Here is a 21478-nt window from a genome sequence, read left to right on the forward strand (position 1 = left end):
AAAGTTTGGGGCTCTCTGCTGGAACTGCTACCCCCGCGAGCCGACCACGGATAAGTGGGAGAAGATGGATGGAAAAGAAAAGGAAGGAACAACAAATAAATATATAGTTAAAGTCAAATAATGAAATAATATAAAAGCAATCACCCATTAAAAGCCAGATTGAAGAGGTGAGTGTGTTGAAGGTGGTGAGGTCGGTGCAGTCCCTGATGGGTTCCAGAGGGAGGGGGCAGCGACGGAGAAGGCTCTGTCCCCCCAGGTCCGGTGATTGGTGCGGGTGGGGATGGATAGGATGTTGGCTTCTGATGAGCGGAGGCAGCGGGAAGGGGCGTGGTGGTGCAGCAGGTCTGTGAGGTAGGGGGGGGGGCGTGGTGGTGCAGCAGGTCTGTGAGGTAGGGGGGGGGGTGTGGTGGTGCAGCAGGTCTGTGAGGTAGGGGGGGGGGGCTGGTTGTTGAGGGCTTTGTGAGTAATGAGTAATATAGGCTCATAATAACGAGCGAATAATATTGAGCCCATCAGGTACCATACTAAGTGAAGTTTACCGTCTGTGTCTCCCCCCTGCAGATCTTCATGCATGGGAACAACCTGAACAGCCTCCACCTGCTCATCCATCCGGAGATCCTGCCCTCGGAGCTGGGGGGGATGATGCCTCCGTACGATATGGGCACGTGGGCACGGGCGCTGCTGGACCACGCCTACGACGAGGATACCGACTACTGCCCCGAGTCCTACACCCTGTCTGTGCAGGACCTGGAGCGGGACCTGGAGAAGAACCTGTCCCCCAAAACCATGAAGAGGTCAGAGCAGGGATTTTGAAGACGCCCTATTATGCTTTATGGGGTTTTCCCATATACTGATATACACCTGAACATCAGCAGGAGAGGACTCTTTAAAGTGGAGACACTACATACTGATATACACCTGAACATCAGCAGGAGAGGACTCTTTAAAGTAGAGACACTACATACTGATATACACCTGAACATCAGCAGGAGAGGACTCTTTAAAGTAGAGACACTACATACTGATATACACCTGAACATCAGCAGGAGAGGACTCTTTAAAGTAGAGACACTACATACTGATATACACCTGAACATCAGCAGGAGAGGACTCTTTAAAGTAGAGACACTACATACTGATACACACCTGAACATCAGCAGGAGAGGACTCTTTAAAGTAGAGACACTATATACTGATATACACCTGGACATCGGCAGGAGAGGACTCTTTAAAGTAGAGACACTACATACTGATATACACCTGAACATCGGCAGGAGAGGACTCTTTAAAGTAGAGACACTACATACTGATATACACCTGGACATCAGCAGGAGAGTACTCTTTAAAGTAGAGACACTACATACTGATATACACCTGAACATCAGCAGGAGAGGACTCTTTAAAGTAGAGACACTACATACTGATATACACCTGAACATCAGCAGGAGAGGACTCTTTAAAGTAGAGACACTACATACTGATATACACCTGAACATCAGCAGGAGAGGACTCTTTAAAGTAGAGACACTACATACTGATATACACCTGAACATCAGCAGGAGAGAACTCTTTAAAGTAGAGACACTACATACTGATATGCACCTACACATCAGCAGGAGAGGACTCTTTAAAGTAGAGACACTACATACTGATATACACCTGAACATCAGCAGGAGAGGACTCTTTAAAGTAGAGACACTACATACTGATATGCACCTACACATCAGCAGGAGAGGACTCTTTAAAGTAGAGACACTACATACTGATATACACCTGAACATCAGCAGGAGAGGACTCTTTAAAGTAGAGACACTACATACTGATATACACCTGGACATCAGCAGGAGAGGACTCTTTAAAGTAGAGACACCACATACTGATATACACCTGAACATCAGCAGGAGAGGACTCTTTAAAGTAGAGACACTACATACTGATATGCACCTACACATCAGCAGGAGAGGACTCTTTAAAGTAGAGACACTACATACTGATATACACCTGAACATCAGCAGGAGAGAACTCTTTAAAGTAGAGACACTACATACTGATATGCACCTACACATCAGCAGGAGAGGACTCTTTAAAGTAGAGACACTACATACTGATATACACCTGAACATCAGCAGGAGAGGACTCTTTAAAGTAGAGACACTACATACTGATATGCACCTACACATCAGCAGGAGAGGACTCTTTAAAGTAGAGACACTACATACTGATATACACCTGAACATCAGCAGGAGAGGACTCTTTAAAGTAGAGACACTACATACTGATATACACCTGAACATCAGCAGGAGAGGACTCTTTAAAGTAGAGACACTACATACTGATATACACCTGAACATCAGCAGGAGAGGACTCTTTAAAGTAGAGACACTACATACTGATATGCACCTACACATCAGCAGGAGAGGACTCTTTAAAGTAGAGACACTACATACTGATATACACCTGAACATCAGCAGGAGAGGACTCTTTAAAGTAGAGACACTACATACTGATATACACCTGAACATCAGCAGGAGAGAACTCTTTAAAGTAGAGACACTACATACTGATATGCACCTACACATCAGCAGGAGAGGACTCTTTAAAGTAGAGACACTACATACTGATATACACCTGAACATCAGCAGGAGAGGACTCTTTAAAGTAGAGACACTACATACTGATATGCACCTACACATCAGCAGGAGAGGACTCTTTAAAGTAGAGACACTACATACTGATATACACCTGAACATCAGCAGGAGAGGACTCTTTAAAGTAGAGACACTACATACTGATATACACCTGAACATCAGCAGGAGAGGACTCTTTAAAGTAGAGACACTACATACTGATATACACCTGAACATCAGCAGGAGAGGACTCTTTAAAGTAGAGACACTACATACTGATATGCACCTACACATCAGCAGGAGAGGACTCTTTAAAGTAGAGACACTACATACTGATATACACCTGAACATCAGCAGGAGAGGACTCTTTAAAGTAGAGACACTACATACTGATATACACCTGAACATCAGCAGGAAAGGACTCTTTAAAGTAGAGACACTACATACTGATATACACCTGAACATCAGCAGGAGAGGACTCTTTAAAGTAGAGACACTACATACTGATATACACCTGAACAACAGCAGGAGAGGACTCTTTAAAGTAGAGACACTACATACTGATATACACCTGAACATCAGCAGGAGAGTACTCTTTAAAGTAGAGACACTACATACTGATATACACCTGAACATCAGCAGGAGAGGACTCTTTAAAGTAGAGACACTACATACTGATATACACCTGAACATCAGCAGGAGAGGACTCTTTAAAGTAGAGACACTACATACTGATATACACCTGGACATCAGCAGGAGAGGACTCTTTAAAGTAGAGACACCACATACTGATATACACCTGAACATCAGCAGGAGAGGACTCTTTATAGTAGAGACACTACATACTGATATGCACCTACACATCAGCAGGAGCGGACTCTTTAAAGTAGAGACACTACATACTGATATACACCTGAACATCAGCAGGAGAGGACTCTTTAAAGTAGAGACACTACTTACTGATATACACCTGAACATCAGCGGGAGAGGACTCTTTAAAGTAGAGACACTACATACTGATATACACCTGAACATCAGCAGGAGAGGACTCTTTAAAGTAGAGACACTACATACTGATATACACCTGAACATCAGCAGGAGAGGACTCTTTAAAGTAGAGACACTACATACTGATATACACCTGAACATCAGCGGGAGAGGACTCTTTAAAGTAGAGACACTACATACTGATATACACCTGAACATCAGCAGGAGAGGACTCTTTAAAGTAGAGACACTACATACTGATATACACCTGAACATCAGCAGGAGAGGACTCTTTAAAGTAGAGACACTACATACTGATATACACCTGAACATCAGAGAGTGTCCAATATTACAGGCCGTTAGTCTGATCACCTGTGTTGTGTCTGGCATAATTAACCTCTTCTCTTTTCTGAGTCTAGTGTATATGTATGAATGGTCCTTGTTGAAATAAATACATAAATAATACTAATGATAATAAAGAGTATCCAATGACACAGATCTGACCACCTGTGTTGTGGTTCTGCAGGTCTCAGTCTGTGGTGGAGCCGGGCGTCCTGAAGCGACCGGACAAAGTGAAAAGTGATGAGGACAACATGCAGCCGCTGCTCTCGCTGGACTAATCCACACACTCAGAAGCATAGTCAATATCTACACACACACACACACACACTGACGTACCTGTGCACCTGCTGTAAGCAAACACCTTCCTGCAAGAGAATAAACGCTGCTGCTTCTGGACTCTTGGTTCTCTCCTGAACTGGAGGACAGATCCACGAGAGGAAGCAGAAAGGGACGCTAGGGACGCTAGGGACGCTAGGGACGCTTCCTCACACAGAAAGACGAGCTACTGCTGTGGGCTCTATATTTATTTATTAAGTTATTTGTCAAGTGCCAATTCCAAAAGAAACTGTAAATGTGAACAATCCAGCCGCTCAGCGTGGAGGCGAAGAGGACGTTGAGAAGATGTCAGAAATGTGTGAAAACATGGCTGACGAGTGAAACACGGGAAACAATACTTCACACAGTTCCCGAGCTGCAGTCTTTTAGTTTTTATTGGTGCAGTCACTTGGAGAAGCACGGCTCAGGATTAGTGTCGATAATGAGCTTGTTCAACCTCCTGGACAGGCAGGCGCTGGGTTAGGCGACTTTGCTGTGAAAATAATATCTGAAATGCCGTTATCTCGTAGAGAAGCAAACCCCCCTTTACGGTAAGAGCTGTCTTTATAAATGATGTGTTTTTCTCCTCTTTTTCTGATCCGTATGTCACAGAATTCTGTATTTATTCTGCCATAACTAACACGAACCGGGCTCTTCTTTGGCTGAAGATGACCAAAAGATGTATTTTGAGGGTTTCATATTAAGGATAGTCTTGTAAAAGCAGAGACGTCAAACACACCACCCTCTCCGTTGACACTCTTTCTGCCAATAATGATCTTACATAACCACAGTCTCTGTTTTTAAACACGTCAGTATTATAAGATTTAAAGACGCATTTTATGCATGTTTTACTTACATTGCACATATTTATTTGCATTGTTTCAGTACATTATTGGTGTTTTTTGAATCAGTATTAGTATCAGTTTAGACTCCTTAATTACTTCCAGTTATGAGCTTTCAATCACATTTCACATCCAACTATTAATTAACAGGTTTGATTGAACATTAATGTGAAAACAAACTTCAGTAATTCATATGTGTTGCCCTTTTTTGTCAGTACTCTACGGGGCGTTGAGGGTTATGACCAGTAAAGTATTTTGTACGTAACAGGCGATGTGTCTGCACTGACAAAAGCAAGGGGAAAAGACTGCTAGCTATCAAAGAATGACGTAAAAACAGTGCAGAATGAGAAATATGACGTAAAAAATGGCTTTAGAAATAAATAAAGTACTCTACAGATTTGTTTTGCACCTCGAGGATACACACATTCATATATACATTTGTTAAAAAACACTAAACATACTTCTCTCTTTGTGGTTATAAGAAAAAACCCAACTGGCACCTTTAAGTCTCAATTGTCCAATAGCACCTGAACGCACCTGACATTTTACAAGCTGAGAAAACACAGTTATAAATGACCGGTATAAGTTGCCAGTCGTGTGCTTTAAGTCATATGCAGTAAATAGTCAAGTTTTTCCTCAGAAAAGTATTATTTTACATATTTATATTACAATATTTTAATGTAGTTACATATTTTCATTTACATTCTGCACTTGGACGAGCTTCCACTGCAGTGAAGATATATAAAAACACCACCAAATGTATTTCTGTTTGCTCCACCATTTCTTTTGCTACACTGACTTCCAAACATATATTTCTTCACGTGAAACTGGCACCAGCTGAAGGTTACTGTACTTTAGGCTCTTTCAATTAAGCACCTCCAGGCACGAGGATTGACACCCGAATGCGACTGAGGAAAAGCCAGTCGGGCTGCGGGCAGGCAGGAAGTGTGAGGCGACTGCAACCAGAGCAGACAGCTGGAATGTAAAACTATCACACAGCGAGCAGGACATGTCACCCTCACTCACAACAGCTCAGAGGCTTTAACTGTGCAGAGAGAGAGAGACTGCTGCCGCCTCGCTGTGATCCCAGCGCCGCGGAAATCGCCGAGATAACAATCTGACACGTGTAACGGGGTTGTTTTATTTAACATGTGGTCAGTCAGCCCCCTGAGAGCAGACCAAACCTGTACTGAAAGCGCCATTGTCTCACAGGAAAAGCGCTATGTAAGGTTAAATTCCCTTATTACAGGATTACAAGAGTGGTGCGGTGGTGATTTATTTGTGTGGCATTGCAAGGACTCACTCGACTAAAATAAATGGGATGTTTACACTTGATTTTAGATTATTGCAACAACAACAAAAAGCTCTGTGGCAAACTCACATTTGTGATACTTCAGCAGGATGATTTCCACCTATTAAGACAATGTTATAATAAGTAAAGTGTGAATGCAATTGCTAAAAGTAAAAAGCTAAAGTGAGGCTATAAAGGAACTACAGCACGGTCACATGACTTCACGTCACCACCGCTAAGCTAAAGGAGGCTAATGTTGGGCTATAAAGGAACTACAGCACGGTCACATGACTTCACGTCACCACCGCTAAGCTAAAGGAAGCTAATGTTGGGCTATAAAGGAACTACAGCACGGTCACATGACTTCACGTCACCACCGCTAAGCTAAAGGAAGCTAATGTTGGGCTATAAAGGAACTACAGCACGGTCACATGACTTCACGTCACCACCGCTAAGCTAAAGGTGGCTAATGTTGGGCTATAAAGGAACTACAGCACGGTCACATGACTTCACGTCACCACCGCTAAGCTAATGGCGGCTAATGTTGGGCTATAAAGGAACTACAGCATGGTCACATGACTTCAAGTCACCACCGCTAAGCTAAAGGTGGCTAATGTTGGGCTATAAAGAAACTACAGCACGGTCACATGACTTCACGTCACCACCGCTAAGCTAAAGGAGGCTAATGTTGGCCGTGATGATGTTTAGTCGTCTCATTTAGACACTTGTTAGCAACCTGTTTTTCAATTCACCAGTGGGGTATATTTACAGATGTATTTTATGTCGTAGAACAAAGCGTTAGGACTCATTCCTGCACCACTTTATTGACCATTGTTGACAGCACGTGCAATTTATGTTGATAACACTGGCAGACTAACCACTGCAAGTGTATAGTAATTATTAAAACAGAAAACAGAAGATAACAATAGCAAGCATCTCCTTTCTAGCCCACTTTTGCTTAAACAGCTGTAGTTAGCATGTTAGCAAAACACTTTATTTGTACTGATTCGTGGGACAGTCATTTGAACCTATATTGCTTCCCTAAAACATCCTTAGGATTAACATCAATACCATATTTGTCAATTCTTATTGATGTTTGATAATAAAGGTAGAAAACGCTGGATTTCTTCAGCCATTTTAGGCGTTACTTATCAGTGCGTTTCAGTTTAGACACTTTGGGGAAATTGTTCAGCTGCCAGTTGTGTGCACATTAGAGAGACTGTAACGAACTGTGGGTCAAACAAGAAACCAGAAACCGTGTTTATCAAGTCTTTTAAAATGATTTCCGTGCATTCGTAGAAATACGAGGTTTATTTCCCACCATTATAACACACACACACACACACACACACACACACACACACACACACACGCACACACACACACACACACAGAGGAACAGGCAGAACAATCAGGAATCAGTTGAGCTTTCATGATGTCAATCAAGGAAAAGGGAGGGAAAACACACACACCCCACATGTGTCCCCATAAGGGAGGCGAGTCCCCACACGTGACTATGTAAAACAGATGTAGGTCCCCACAAGGATAGTAATGCTAGGTCACACACACACAGCCACTGTAGATGCTTCCAGTTGTTAGGATGTAAAGTTTACATTTAATAAACATCTGTATCCTGCGTGAATATAACACAGAGTAGGATGACGGATTATTTTCAGAGTTACAGCGTTAGGTTACACACTGCTGTTGTAAATGGTAGAGTATGTAGAGAAACACAATAACACACAGATACAAATTTACATTTTATTATAAATATACTTTATGGGCGTGATGCTTTGTGCTTCACCACACATTTAAGACCTTTTATTGTCAGTATTTTATTAAAATCTCAAGCTATCCATCTTGTTTACTCCACCGGTGACAGGTTGGTATATGTTGTATAAATTATAAACAGAATTATGAAGTTAGTTTTTTTATTTTTAAAGAAATTCAGCCGTTTGAATGTTTATTCTGTGTTGTTGCTACGGCTATCCTGCTGACCTTGCATCAAATATTTTGCTGAATCCATTTCACACACCTGTTGAAACCGATCAATACGGACATGTTCATGGCTTTACATTTTAAATGGTTCGTCCTGGAGGTTTTTTAGTGATTTTTCCCAAAATGTTGATTTAACGTTTGCACCTGTCGGCCCTCGTAAACGTGGAATCAATCAAAGTGTGCTAACGAATATACAATGTCTCTATTTTAATCAGTCTTTTCTTCACAAAATGCATCCAAATGTGATCAATTGCGCTTTGTGAATGTACACTCACTCGTTATGTATTTTCTTGGACTAACAAGAATAATTTCTCACTGACTAATGTTTGATTTATCTCAGCCAAAGCCACCATTAACACAAATGTATTTCTTCTTGTGCTTTGAGAATTTGGACACGGAATGACTTTATTTTCCAATGATTGATAATGCGCTGAAAATGTATTATGTTGATTTCCTTATCACTGTTCTTTGATTGTATAGTGACAGTAGGAGCTGCAGAGGAGACCAAACTCAAAGCTGAAATTGTGAAGTTTTAACAGAAAGCCGGTTTATTATAGGAGCAAAAAACTGTTCAGCTAGCAGGTGTTAAATGTATTAATGTCATCAAAGACAATTCGCTGAAATGCATCATGTAAGACGAGCTAAATAAATATGGACACACACACATTTTCTCACATGTTGTTTGGTTTTGTGGCTTGTCTCTTTAATTATTGCTCAGTATTTGGCTGCTGCAGGAAATCAGTGATCAAGACGACTTCCTGTTTCCTGTTTGAGCCGAAGGAAAAGAAGATTTTGGCGACGCTCTGTAAAGCTGATATCTTCAATATACTGTGCAGCAAATGTGGGTTATAATTTTAAAGTGGCCCTATTCTGCTGATGTTCAGTATTTAGTGTCTCTACTTTAAAGAGTCCTCTCCTGCTGATGTTCAGGTGTATATCAGTATGTAGTGTCTCTACTTTAAAGAGTCGTCTCCTGCTGATGTTCAGGTGTATATCAGTATGTAGTGTCTCTACTTTAAAGAGTCCTCTCCTGCTGATGTTCAGGTGTATATCAGTATGTAGTGTCTCTACTTTAAAGAGTCCTCTCCTGCTGATGTTCAGGTGTATATCAGTATGTAGTGTCTCTACTTTAAAGAGTCCTCTCCTGCTGATGTTCAGGTGTTTCTCAGTATTTAGTGCCTCTACTTTAAAGAGTCCTCTCCTGCTGATGTTCAGGTGTTTCTCAGTATTTAGTGTCTCTACTTTAAAGAGTTCTCTCCTGCTGATGTTCAGGTGTATATCAGTATGTAGTGCCTCTACTTTAAAGAGTCCTCTCCTGCTGATGTCCAGGTGTATATCAGTATGTAGTGTCTCTACTTTAAAGAGTTCTCTCCTGCTGATGTTCAGGTGTTTCTCAGTATTTAGTGCCTCTACTTTAAAGAGTCCTCTCCTGCTGATGTTCAGGTGTATATCAGTATGTAGTGTCTCTACTTTAAAGAGTCCTCTCCTGCTGATGTTCAGGTATATATCAGTATGTAGTGTCTCTACTTTAAAGAGTCCTCTCCTGCTGATGTTCAGGTGTATATCAGTATGTAGTGTCTCTACTTTAAAGAGTCCTCTCCTGCTGATGTTCAGGTGTATATCAGTATGTAGTGTCTCCATGCTTTAATGTTCAAAAAGCTCTTTATTTTTCTCACACTGCCTGTGCTGCAGCACCTCTTTTCACCCTCTGTCGGAAACCAGAGCGCAGTCTGCTCTGATTGGTTAGCTGACCGGCTTTGTTGTGATTGGTCAGCCGCTTAGAGATGTCCCGTATAATGTGTTTGAGTGCTAGCCATTAAAGAAAAACATAGTGTGTGGGGGAGAAACCCACTTCGAGGGACCTTCTGGATTTTAGCCTTTGCAGAACATTTACATGCACCAACAATATCTCACAAATTATCCCAGCTTGCGATAAATGAAAAGAAAGACAGATAATGGCCTCACAAATGTCTGCAAATATTTATTGAAATGATGACAAAATGCACTTTGGTGATTATATCCTACACCACAGCAGACAGCCTCAGTCTCTTAAGTGCCTGAAATATCATTTATGACATTTATTTGGCACCTAAAATGTTTTAAAACAGTGATAAAGGCGTCCTATCATACATACTGCTTTATCACATGCAACAGATAGTTTGTGCCGTCTCGTCGGGATACTAAAGTTATTGCCGACATCACAGCCAAAACAATCGTCCCTATTTCAAACAAATTACCTTTTTATACAAAATAAAACCAGTGTATGAAATAATTTGTATCCCTCAGCTCCTGAGCGACTGTTGGGTATTTTACACTGGATATTACAACTCAAACATGTGTTGTTGTACTTCCTTTAAAGGACACCACCATGCACATTAAATAAGAAACATTGACAATAAGCGATCCTTCTAAACAACCTCGAATCAAAATTGTAAGTGGAGGTCATTCCTCCAAAAGAAACACGAATAAATCTCGCAGGTTTCGCGATTAATCGTCACTTTTTGCAACAAAATCATCACATTTTCCATTGACTTGAACTCTTGAAATGAATACTGTAGGTTTCATTCACAAAACAAGCTCCTCACATTCAGGCACACATGTGAACGTCGTCTGAAATCTTTACAAAAGTAGTTTTAAAACATTTACTCTGGAACAGCAGCGACCGCGGCACGTTCCTCGTTTTCCTCCAGGCTTTACACTTTTCAGAAACCTGGTTTAAAAACAGCCAGTCAGCATATATTATAAACAACAGCCATAAACTGTGTGATGCAAAGCACACATGAAACTGTTTCTGTCTTTGACTCAGCTGGCTGTACACTTTGTAGTTAAACACATTAACTACATGTGTTCTCCTGCCAGCTGTAAAGCTCACATCCTATCCAATATTCATTAAGTCATACTTCATTGTTGCCTTCCGTTTAACACGTGTTCCTACATTGACCCTCATGTTCCAAAGAGTAACAACACAAAAGATATATCGTGTATCCTGTTGTTGCGGTAGATTAAACATAGACTGGTTTTAATTGTATGTTTAAGGCATTTTATTTAGTTTTAATATAGAATATGAATGGTAAAGACATTCATTGTTTACATCTGATTGCAGTATTCTCTGCATTATCACTGGTTACGTTAAGGCAACAAAACCACTTAGTTAAGTGTAGTAAACGATTGTGATTGAATCGCGGTACGTACAATAACATAATCTTCTTTCTTTACTTAATAAACTCCACGATGAATTTTCTTTCAAGTGTTTTTTTAACTCGTTTACTCCTCCAACATCCTCTGAGGGTTTTACTACATCACGTGACTTCAGGAGTACTTGCTCCAAATGTATTTGACTGACTGATAAATAGAACATGGTCTCTGTGAAATGGTCAGCAAAACTTAAACAGCTAAAGTAAATATGCTAAGTGTGTTTGTGTTATGCTTCAAGTGCACATACAGTACTTTCTCATCTGCCAGAGTGCAGTGACAACGAGCAACAGCATCTTATGTTGTATACAGACTAGTGAGAGTATATTATATTTTAAACAGTTACAGCCCCCAGCTGAAACTGTCTTAATATGAGCAGCTGCTAAACAGCTGAAGTCTCTGGAGCAGCCGCCTCCTGCTGCATCAGCCCACTGGAATAATTCCTCTATAAACAGACGCACCTGAAGTACACACCATCTCCAGGTGTCTCCTAAATGCCTCTCCAACAGTACACACACTCAGTAAGCTGCTAATGTACCAGGATGTCAGATGTTATTTTGTCCATGAGCTCCCTCACTGTACATGTCTCAGGCCTGTTGACAGGATGTGCTGAGAGCTTTCACCTCATTTCACACATGGACTCATTAACCCAGAGTTTACTGAGAGCCTCGGGTTCAGTATTCACACTGATGCTAACCGCTAACCGCTAACGGCTAACGGCTAGCGGCTAACAGCTAACTGCTCACTATCGTAGATTGCTTTGGTTCTAACCCAGATTCACACCACTGGTCTTAAAGGTGCATTCAGAGCAAACACAAAGCATTTATAGTTTGTGCTATAAGTGGGGCCTCAAATAGCCAATAGCAGGCTTAACAGGGACCAGATGTTGCTGTTCAACCCAGTCTCACGGCATTTCGTGTAATAGGCTAGTCAAAAAATGTATGTAATCTATTGATTCGTGTTCACCAACACGATGTTCCCCTTTATTTCGTTTTTTTTTAAGAGAACAATTTTAAAAGCAATGTATTTCTATTGGTAGTATGTTTCGTGCCTGCGCCACGTCTTTTTGTCCAGTCGGGTCTTGGAAGACCGGAAGCTGTGTGGTTCATAAAAACATTTTCTTACTCAATATCAAGCCACGATTATTGTTTTTATTTTAAATTGTATAATGTCGGACTTTTTGTGCCGTCTGCGAGGAAAAGAAATGCTGCTCAGAACCTCAGAATACTGAAATCTGTATATATTTTCCCCTTCTAATTTGTTATTTGGTGCAGGCTCAAAACATACTACCAATAGAAATACATTGCTTCTAAAATCGTTCTGTGTGACACGAAAAAAATGGGGAAATTGTGTTGGTGAACACGAATCAATAGATTAATTTCGTGACTATAACACGAAATGCCGTGAGACTGGGTTGTGCTGTTAGCTTGGTAGCAACTAAAGCTGTCTGGAAATAAGATTTTCACTGCACAATTATCTCTTTTATCACGGTTATCATACGGGTAAGTAAATTAACCACTGCAGGATTAGTGCATTATTTGTGCTTGAATAGAAGTGTTTTTCATTTTACTTTGTATGCACCTGCATCACCTCTGAATTTTGGGTTCAGTCTGAACACCTTAAGACTTTTTGGGGAATAACCGTGAAAAGGTTTAGGATAATCCTGCGATACAAGGAATAGTAAACTGTGGGTTAAACTTTAGGTAAGAGTGTCTTACACTGCAAAACATGGAGGAAATAATCTTACACTTTCAGTCTGTGAGTGTGAACAACGTGTTAGACGAACTCTACATCAAGTCCTTGACTAATGTGTGTGTTATTAACAGTGTGAAAACACCCTTTTGCTTCTCTGGTTTTCACTCAGTAAGACAACAGCAAATTGCCGATAAAAGCTCAGCTAGTTTTGCAGCCTCGCGGTTGAAGGTACAAAACCAAAGCGAGTGAGGTAACAGAAAATATGAAAACATGTATCGAGCTCTGTAAATAAGCCGATCAGTCACATGACATTTATCCACTGTAGACATCACAGCGTCTCATTAGTTGGTCATTAAAGTCGTCCTGTGCAGACTCCCTGTCTCTGAAAATGTTATAATAACTATGTCTAAATAAAGCTCATATTTAAACTGTTAGAGATCCTAGGTGATCAAATATGCAGCATTATGGGCCATTGACAAAAGAGAAAAGCTGACTTTTAAGCTTTGGAAAATTGCCAATTATTTATAATAAAAGAACATTACTCAAGTATAAAAATATCAGTAGTATTAGATGCGGATCTCATATACTGTATACTATTACTTCAAGCCCTTCTTTTAGCATATTTGATGTTAAATTAGCAACTTTTTCCTTAAACAGAAATAAATGCATTTGTTTCTGGGAATTAAAACCATCCAAAAATTGTATTTCAACATGTCGAATTATCTCTTAGAACTAATTTAATCTAAATGAAGTGTGTTGTTTTAGCATGTCCTGCAGGTCCATACACGGGGCTATTTTCTCCTGCCTATAATTAGGTGATGTAAGAAGGAAATGCATCATCATTATTCATTTGCCAACGTTTATCATGTTGATGACACTCGGGATCAGAGACAGGGAGGACGCTGGGATCAGATGTGGGAGCTCCTGGGATTTCACCCTCCGAACATTAACATGCTAATCTGGTGCCTTTAAAACACAACACGCTCTCGTTACGGGACGCAGGGTAAGGGTGATTTGAATCTGATTAGAAATAAAAGATACAACTAGCTAAAGATAACAGCTCTAATAGTCAAATTAAAAATCTGAATTATGCAACATGCCCATTCAAGTACCGTACTTTTCGGACTATAAAGCGCACCGTCATATAAGCCGCAGCAGCTAAATTGTCCGTCTGTCTTGCTCTCGTTCTGTCTCTCGGTTCCACTTTCACTTTGGCGCGCTACCTGTCTCACTCTTTTCCGGCCTCCAGCTTTTCCTGCTGGAGCCCGCCGCTTAAAGGTGGCGGGCGCGGACCGGTCCTAGAGCCCATAGAGTTAAAGGTGGTTAATTTTACCTGTAAAATCCATAGATTTAGGAGGTTCCCTAGTGGCCGTTAGCTGTACAAAAAAGATGGGGAAAAAGGTCGCGGTTTATAGTCAGAAAAGTACGGTAATGGTTAATCCCATCAAGTCCGATACCAGCCATTTCGATATTTCTTCTAATTTTTTGATACGTTTTTTAAGTTTCTTTGCAAAATAATATCCACATTTGAAATTATTATGACTGAATAAATGTATATTCTGTTGTGTTTTTTTAATGTATCATGCAACAAAACAAATGCTTAATGTTCTTGTCAGAGCAAATGCCTTCAATTATGTTAAATTAGATAACATTAAATACATCAATATTAAACTTGACTGCAAACGTAAACTGAAAACAACATTATGCCAATTTGTGTTCATTAAATGTTGCCTAAATTACAAATATTTGGGATTTTTTTCACATGTTTCCAATTTTTTATATTCACATAAATTTGATTTTTGTAAAAATACATAGTTAATTTTGTTTAATTTAACTAATGCTGGCTGAAAAAGAAATGAGCAAAGTTCATGTATGGGCCAACCAAGAAAATAAATTAAAAAATCCATCAAATCTAAAGCATGGCAGCGATGGGAGATATCAACAGGAGCTCGACCACATGGAGAGAAATATACATAAATAAATTAAAGACAAAATATTTCTGTCCTCTCTCATCTATCGGTCTGTGGTTTTCCTCAGAGTTTGAGGATCCACAGATTTAGAAAAGGGCTCCCCCTGCTGGACGGGAAGCTGCAGAGTTTTCAGTTTTCAGAGAGTTTGTCTTATTGTCCCGACGCTCGAGCCGCCTTCTGCTGCTGCTCCAACATGGACCTGATGGCAGGGGACATCATGGAGGGGGACATCATGGAGGGGGACCTCATGGCGGGGGACATGGCCGGGGTTAAAGGTCGTAACGGGTACTGAGCATTTCTACCGGGGACGTAAACGCACTGGAAGAATCTCTGACCTGTGGAGACACCGAGAGAGAAGAAGAAGGGATCAGCAACGCATCGCATATAAGAGCATCATGTGTTCATCTCTGGGACACATGTTGAAGAGACATGAAGAAGAGGGGACACGTGTTGATGTAGAAGAGACATGAAGAAGAGGGGACACATGTTGATGTAGAAGAGACATGAAGAAGAGGGGACACATGCTGATGTAGAAGAGACATGAAGAAGAGGGGACACATGTTGAAGTAGAAGAGACATGGAGAAGAGGGGACACATGTTGATGTAGAAGAGACATGAAGAAGAGGGGACACTTGTTGAAGTAGAAGAGACATGGAGAAGAGGGGACACATGTTGAAGTAGAAGAGACATGAAGAAGAGGGGACACATGTTGATGTAGAAGAGACATGAAAAAGAGGGGACACATGTTGATGTAGAAGAGACATGAAGAAGAGGGGACAAGTGTTGATGTAGAAGAGACATGAAAAAGAGGGGACACATGTTGATGTAGAAGAGACATGAAGAAGAGGGGACAAGTGTTGATGTAGAAGAGACATGAAGAAGAGGGGACACGTGTTGATGTAGAAGAGACATGAAGAAGAGGGGACACATGTTGATGTAGAAGAGACACGAAGAAGAGGGGACACATGTTGATGTAGAAGAGACACGGAGAAGAGGGGACACATGTTGATGTAGAAGAGACACGGAGAAGAGGGGACACATGTTGATGTAGAAGAGACACGAAGAAGAGGGGACACATGTTGATGTAGAAGAGACACGAAGAAGAGGGGACACATGTTGATGTAGAAGAGACACGAAGAAGAGGGGGGCACATGTTGATGTAGAAGAGACACGGAGAAGAGGGGACACATGTTGATGGAGAAGAGACACGGAGAAGAGGGGACACGTGTTGATGTAGAAGAGACACGGAGAAGAGGGGACACGTGTTGATGTAGAAGAGACACGAAGAAGAGGGGACACATGTTGATGTAGAAGAGACACGGAGAAGAGGGGACACATGTTGATGTAGAAGAGACACGGAGAAGAGGGGACACATGTTGATGTAGAAGAGACACGGAGAAGAGGGGACACATGTTGATGTAGAAGAGACACGAAGAAGAGGGGACACATGTTGATGTAGAAGAGACACGAAGAAGAGGGGACACATGTTGATGTAGAAGAGACACGAAGAAGAGGGGGCACATGTTGATGTAGAAGAGACACGGAGAAGAGGGGACACGTGTTGATGGAGAAGAGACACGGAGAAGAGGGGACACGTGTTGATGTAGAAGAGACACGGAGAAGAGGGGACACGTGTTGATGTAGAAGAGACACGAAGAAGAGGGGACACATGTTGATGTAGAAGAGACACGGAGAAGAGGGGACACATGTTGATGTAGAAGAGACACGAAGAAGAGGGGACACATTTTGATGTAGAAGAGACATGAAGAAGAGGGGACACATGTTGATGTAGAAGAGACATGAAGAAGAGGGGACACATGTTGAAGTAGAAGAGACATGAAGAAGAGGGGACACATGTTGATGTAGAAGAGACATGAAGAAGAGGGGACACATGTTGAAGTAGAAGAGACACGAAGAAGAGGGGACACATGTTGATGTAGAAGAGACATGAAGAAGAGGGGACACATGTTGATGTAGAAGAGACATGAAGAAGAGGGGACACATGTTGATGTAGAAGAGACATGAAGAAGAGGGGACACATGTTGATGTAGAAGAGACACGAAGAAGTGGATTTTAAATAATATAACAATGAAATAAACCTCCAATAATCCCCAAAAGCAACTCTTACTTGGTTTCTTCTTCTCTTTGCTATCAGTCGCGGTCTCCTCTGCAAGAAATGGGAATTCACACATTGTTATATAACCTCACTTTTATAGTAAGTGTGAGGCTGTGAGACTGAGAGACTGTGAGACTGAGAGACTGAGAGACTGTGAGACTGAGAGACTGTGAGACTGAGAGACTGAGAGACTGAGAGACTGTGAGACTGAGAGACTGTGAGAAAGAAGACAAAGGAAGACATGCATTCAAGTGATGGGAGGAAAACAGTCTGGAAAGAGAAAGAAAAAGAGAGATTTTCACTCTGATTGATTTGAACATACATTCATGGATCAAATCAAGACTTGTCCTCACTTTACAGGGCCAGAAGGTCGCATATAGATTGGTTTATGAGTTGTAAAACAGTTAATTTGGATTATTGGCTACAGAGTCTATAAAGTAACACAACAACACACATCTTTACAGGTATTGCAAATTAAAGAGAAACCAAACAATTCTTGTTCCAAGAAACAGGAAACAGGAAACAGTGCGCCAGACGATAAAAAGGGAAGTGTGGAGTCACTCGGGGAAGTGTGCGTGTGTGTGAGGGTGTGTGTGTGCGTGTGCGTGTGCGTGTGTGTGTGTGTGTGTGTGTGTCTGTGAGGGTGTGTGTGTGTGTGTGTGTGTGTGTGTGTGTGTGTGTGTGTGTGTGTGTGTGTGTGTGTGTGTGTGAGTCATGGTTTGGCTGTGGTCCAGCAGAAGGGTGAAATTATATTCTGACGTAACAAAGCCAGTTTATGTAAAAGCTGTTGGCAGTGTGTGTGCGTGTGTGTGTGTGTGTGTATGTGTGTGTGTGTGTGTGTGTGTGTGTGCGTGTGTGCGTGTGTGTGTGTGTGTGTGTGTGTGTGGACTAGCATTACTATACTTGTGGGGACCTAAATCTGTTTACATAGTCACGTGTGGGGACTCGCCTCTCTTATGGGGACAAATTGGAGGTCCCCATGAGGGGATCATTAATTTTAGGGTGAAGACTTGGTTAGGATAAGTCTCCAGGAAATGCATGTAAGTCAATGTAATGTCCCCTGAAGAGATGTATACATGGTGTGTGTGTGTGTGTGTGTGTGTGTGTGTGTGTGTGTGTGTGTGTGTGTGTGTGTGTGTGTGTGTGTGTGTGTGTGTGTGTGTGTGTGTGTGTGAGAGGGGGGGTTTATCCTCCACTGGATGACTCACTACGAACAGAGCTCTAACACTTGAACGGGTTCTGCTTCGTGGGTTTAATCAATTCGTCTAAAGTGTTATTGTTGCTGGATTCATCAACAGTCACATAATCCGTGGCGATGGCGGGAGGCCGGTAATCTGGAGTCCATCAGCTCATCTCATTAAATAAATATAATAATAATTTAGGATCATAATGTCATTACAGCAGATTCCTGTTGAGTCAACCAGCGGGAAGGAGGAGGAAATGAACTGAATACCTCAAGCTCTACGGGAAGCGCTTTTTCCGTTCTCTATGAACAACAAGCATACGGCATAACACGTTTAAAAAAGGCTTAATATGTTTCTTAATGTATCCTTTTGTTGTATTGACTGGTTGTCATGGTCCAAACTGTGTGTGTGTGTGTGTGTAGAGGGTGTGGTTTCAGCTGCCTGATTGCTCTCACCTGGCCGTCCGACTCAGCTGTCCCTCATCATCTAATCAGGACACAGCTGATCTACTCCAGTCTCCCAGCAACTCACCGCCAGATTGTTTTCTCCACCAGTGGCTGCCCGTTCAGATATCCTGTCTGCGTGTAATTCTAGTTTCTCTTGTGTCTCCAGTGCAACCCCTCGGCCATCGTCCACCCGAGCTTCCAGCCAACCTGCCTGCTTCTCCCTGCATCATACCTGCCTGCCTTGTTATCAGTAGTGACGGCAACATGAAGCTTTGAATGAAGCGTCGAACCACTTGGACGATTGTGTCGGAAATAGGTTCATTTCTCGAAGCTTCAGTTACAGCGCCCTCTCCTGGCGAAGTGCAAGGCTGCAGTGGGTTTAACGTATCTTTGCCTTGAAACATATTCGATGCACACACACACTAAGACTGAATATCATGTTCTATTTGCAATTAAAGATTGATACTTGTGTGTATTGGGTTATTGAGAAGAGACTAGAGAGTGCTGGACATGTTTTTGGGAGGAGAGGGTCTTTTATCAGTTATTAAAGTATTAAAGTTGAAAAGCAAAGATTAAAATACATCCTTTCCGGGCTTTGAACCAGCTGCGCGGAGGACATCACCGCATTCGGGCCGCCGGCTCTACCCACTGGGCTGCCTATCTATTCCTTAAAATATTTAACTGTTTTTATATTACTGATAATTCTGTTTTTGTTCAGAACTTCTCCACATTTCAAAGTGTTTCCCGAATCCGAGCCAGAACGACCTATCTTTCTTCCTGGCTTGCTCAATAATGATACTACATTTCAAATGCAATGCCAACAACAACTCGACAGCAACAACGCAAACTACGACAACAACCCACACATTGCGCATTGTTTAGAGCGGTCATAAAGTGTTGAAGCGCTCAAGTTTGAAACGGTTTCAACCTGTCAGAATCGAGACGAGGCAGTGCATTGAATCGCGTGAATGGACCGCGAACCAGTCAAGTGATTCATTCAGGAAATGAAGCAGTTGCTGCTTCGGACGTCACATGTCACGTGATTTGAAGCAAGCTTCGAAGCACTGCTTCCATGGAATAGGAAGTCCAGGGTTGAAGCTCCGTTCGAAGCTTCAGTGTCAAACTGCCACCACTAGTTATCAGTCCAGCCTGAACTGCCTACCTCCACTCTGGACCTGCCTGAGTCTCCAAACAATAAACCATTTAAAACGTCTTCAGTCATTGCCTGCGCCTGGGTCCTGTTTAAAACATAATCCTAACACTGGTGGGAATCCAGCTGGGGGAAAGTAGTATATTTCCTCGTGTACTGTACAGCTTTCACTTGAGTTACATTTCTCACACAACTTGGTTATTTTCTACCTTTTAAGTACAACAAATTATCCGAATGCATCACATTGTATGGGCTTATAATAAGAAATAATGAACCACCTTACTGTATGAAACACAATAAAGGTGCTATTTTTTCATTAAGATTATAGTATAAACATGTGATATACGTTTTATTGACCTATAATAAAGTTTACCCAAAGGAATAAAGCTGAAAATATATTGTATTTTTTCACTATTTTGGGTTTGCCTGATAACACTGTTAAGTGCATTTTATTAATGTATACTTGTGTTATTAATTTTACTTAAATTACGGATTGAAATACTTCTTCCCCCTGTGATAAGTATGCCCCTCCCTCCTGCAGTAAATCACTTCATGTCACCTGACCCCTGCTTCACATTTCCCTAATCAGCCTCCAGTATAAATACCAGAACATTTCCAACCATGTCCTTCCAGGTGTTCTACTTTGCTTATGTTCTGGATTATGTTTGTTTGTAGGTAAATGTGCCTGTTTTTGACTTAAAGTGGACCTATCATGCTATATTTGAAACATATATTGTAGGGCCATACTTACATAAAACATATCTGTGAAGTTTTTTTTTTCAAAATACCAAACAGATCATTCATTTTAGCCATGCCTCATTTCGCTCTATTTGCTCTTTTCCAGCCCTGTTTTTGCAAGGGCTGATTCTGCTTTTGTGCCAGACTACAGCGCCACCTACAGGTCTGGCATATGTACTACAGCGTCTCCAGCACTTTCGAGCGGTGTCTCATTCCCCTGATAGGTGGAGAGTTGCCCATATAGGCGGAGCACCCCTTTTCTGACGTCAGAAACATTCAAATAATAATCAGATCCGTTGCAGCCCCGTTTTTAGAGATTTAGGTACGGTGGAAAAGAGAGAGGGTTGTGTTTTCTGACACTTGGTGAGTTCCCTGACACACCGGGGACACATATTCATGTATAAAAGACGTACAAAAGTGCATTTTGCATGATAGGTCCCCTTTAAGTAAAAAATAAGTAAAAATCTTGCTTTTGGGTCATTTTCCAAACCAAACCAAAATAACATTCCCATACAGTTAAACTCTCAATTAAGTCTTGATTGAAATGGATTTTTCTCCCAGATTGCTGTTTATTAGCATTGTAAT

General features: G+C 41.5%; 2 protein-coding genes across 3 annotated transcripts in view; one reads left to right on the top strand and one right to left on the bottom strand.

Annotated features, from left to right (window-relative positions):
• Positions 1-9056, top strand: part of clvs2 (clavesin 2) — a 46375-nt gene extending 37319 nt beyond the window's left edge. Inside the window, exons 4-5 of the mRNA XM_034075481.2 lie at positions 562-794; positions 4141-9056. Coding sequence (XP_033931372.1) covers positions 562-794; positions 4141-4234 — 327 coding nt within the window. The 3' untranslated portion in view covers positions 4235-9056. The remainder of the gene's footprint in view (positions 1-561; positions 795-4140) is intronic.
• Positions 9057-10376: 1320 nt separating this feature from the next.
• LOC117440333 (microtubule-associated protein futsch-like) overlaps positions 10377-21478 on the bottom strand; it is a 50145-nt gene continuing 39043 nt past the window's right edge. For both annotated transcript variants that reach the window (XM_071201904.1, XM_071201903.1), the window contains 2 exons: positions 17388-17426; positions 10377-15594 (listed from right to left, as the gene is read on the bottom strand). In XM_071201904.1, the coding sequence (XP_071058005.1) occupies positions 15410-15594; positions 17388-17426 (224 nt within the window). In that variant the 3' untranslated portion in view covers positions 10377-15409. The remainder of the gene's footprint in view (positions 15595-17387; positions 17427-21478) is intronic.

Source organism: Pseudochaenichthys georgianus, chromosome 24 (genome assembly GCF_902827115.2).
Source record: "Pseudochaenichthys georgianus chromosome 24, fPseGeo1.2, whole genome shotgun sequence".
Lineage (NCBI taxonomy): Eukaryota > Metazoa > Chordata > Actinopteri > Perciformes > Channichthyidae > Pseudochaenichthys > Pseudochaenichthys georgianus.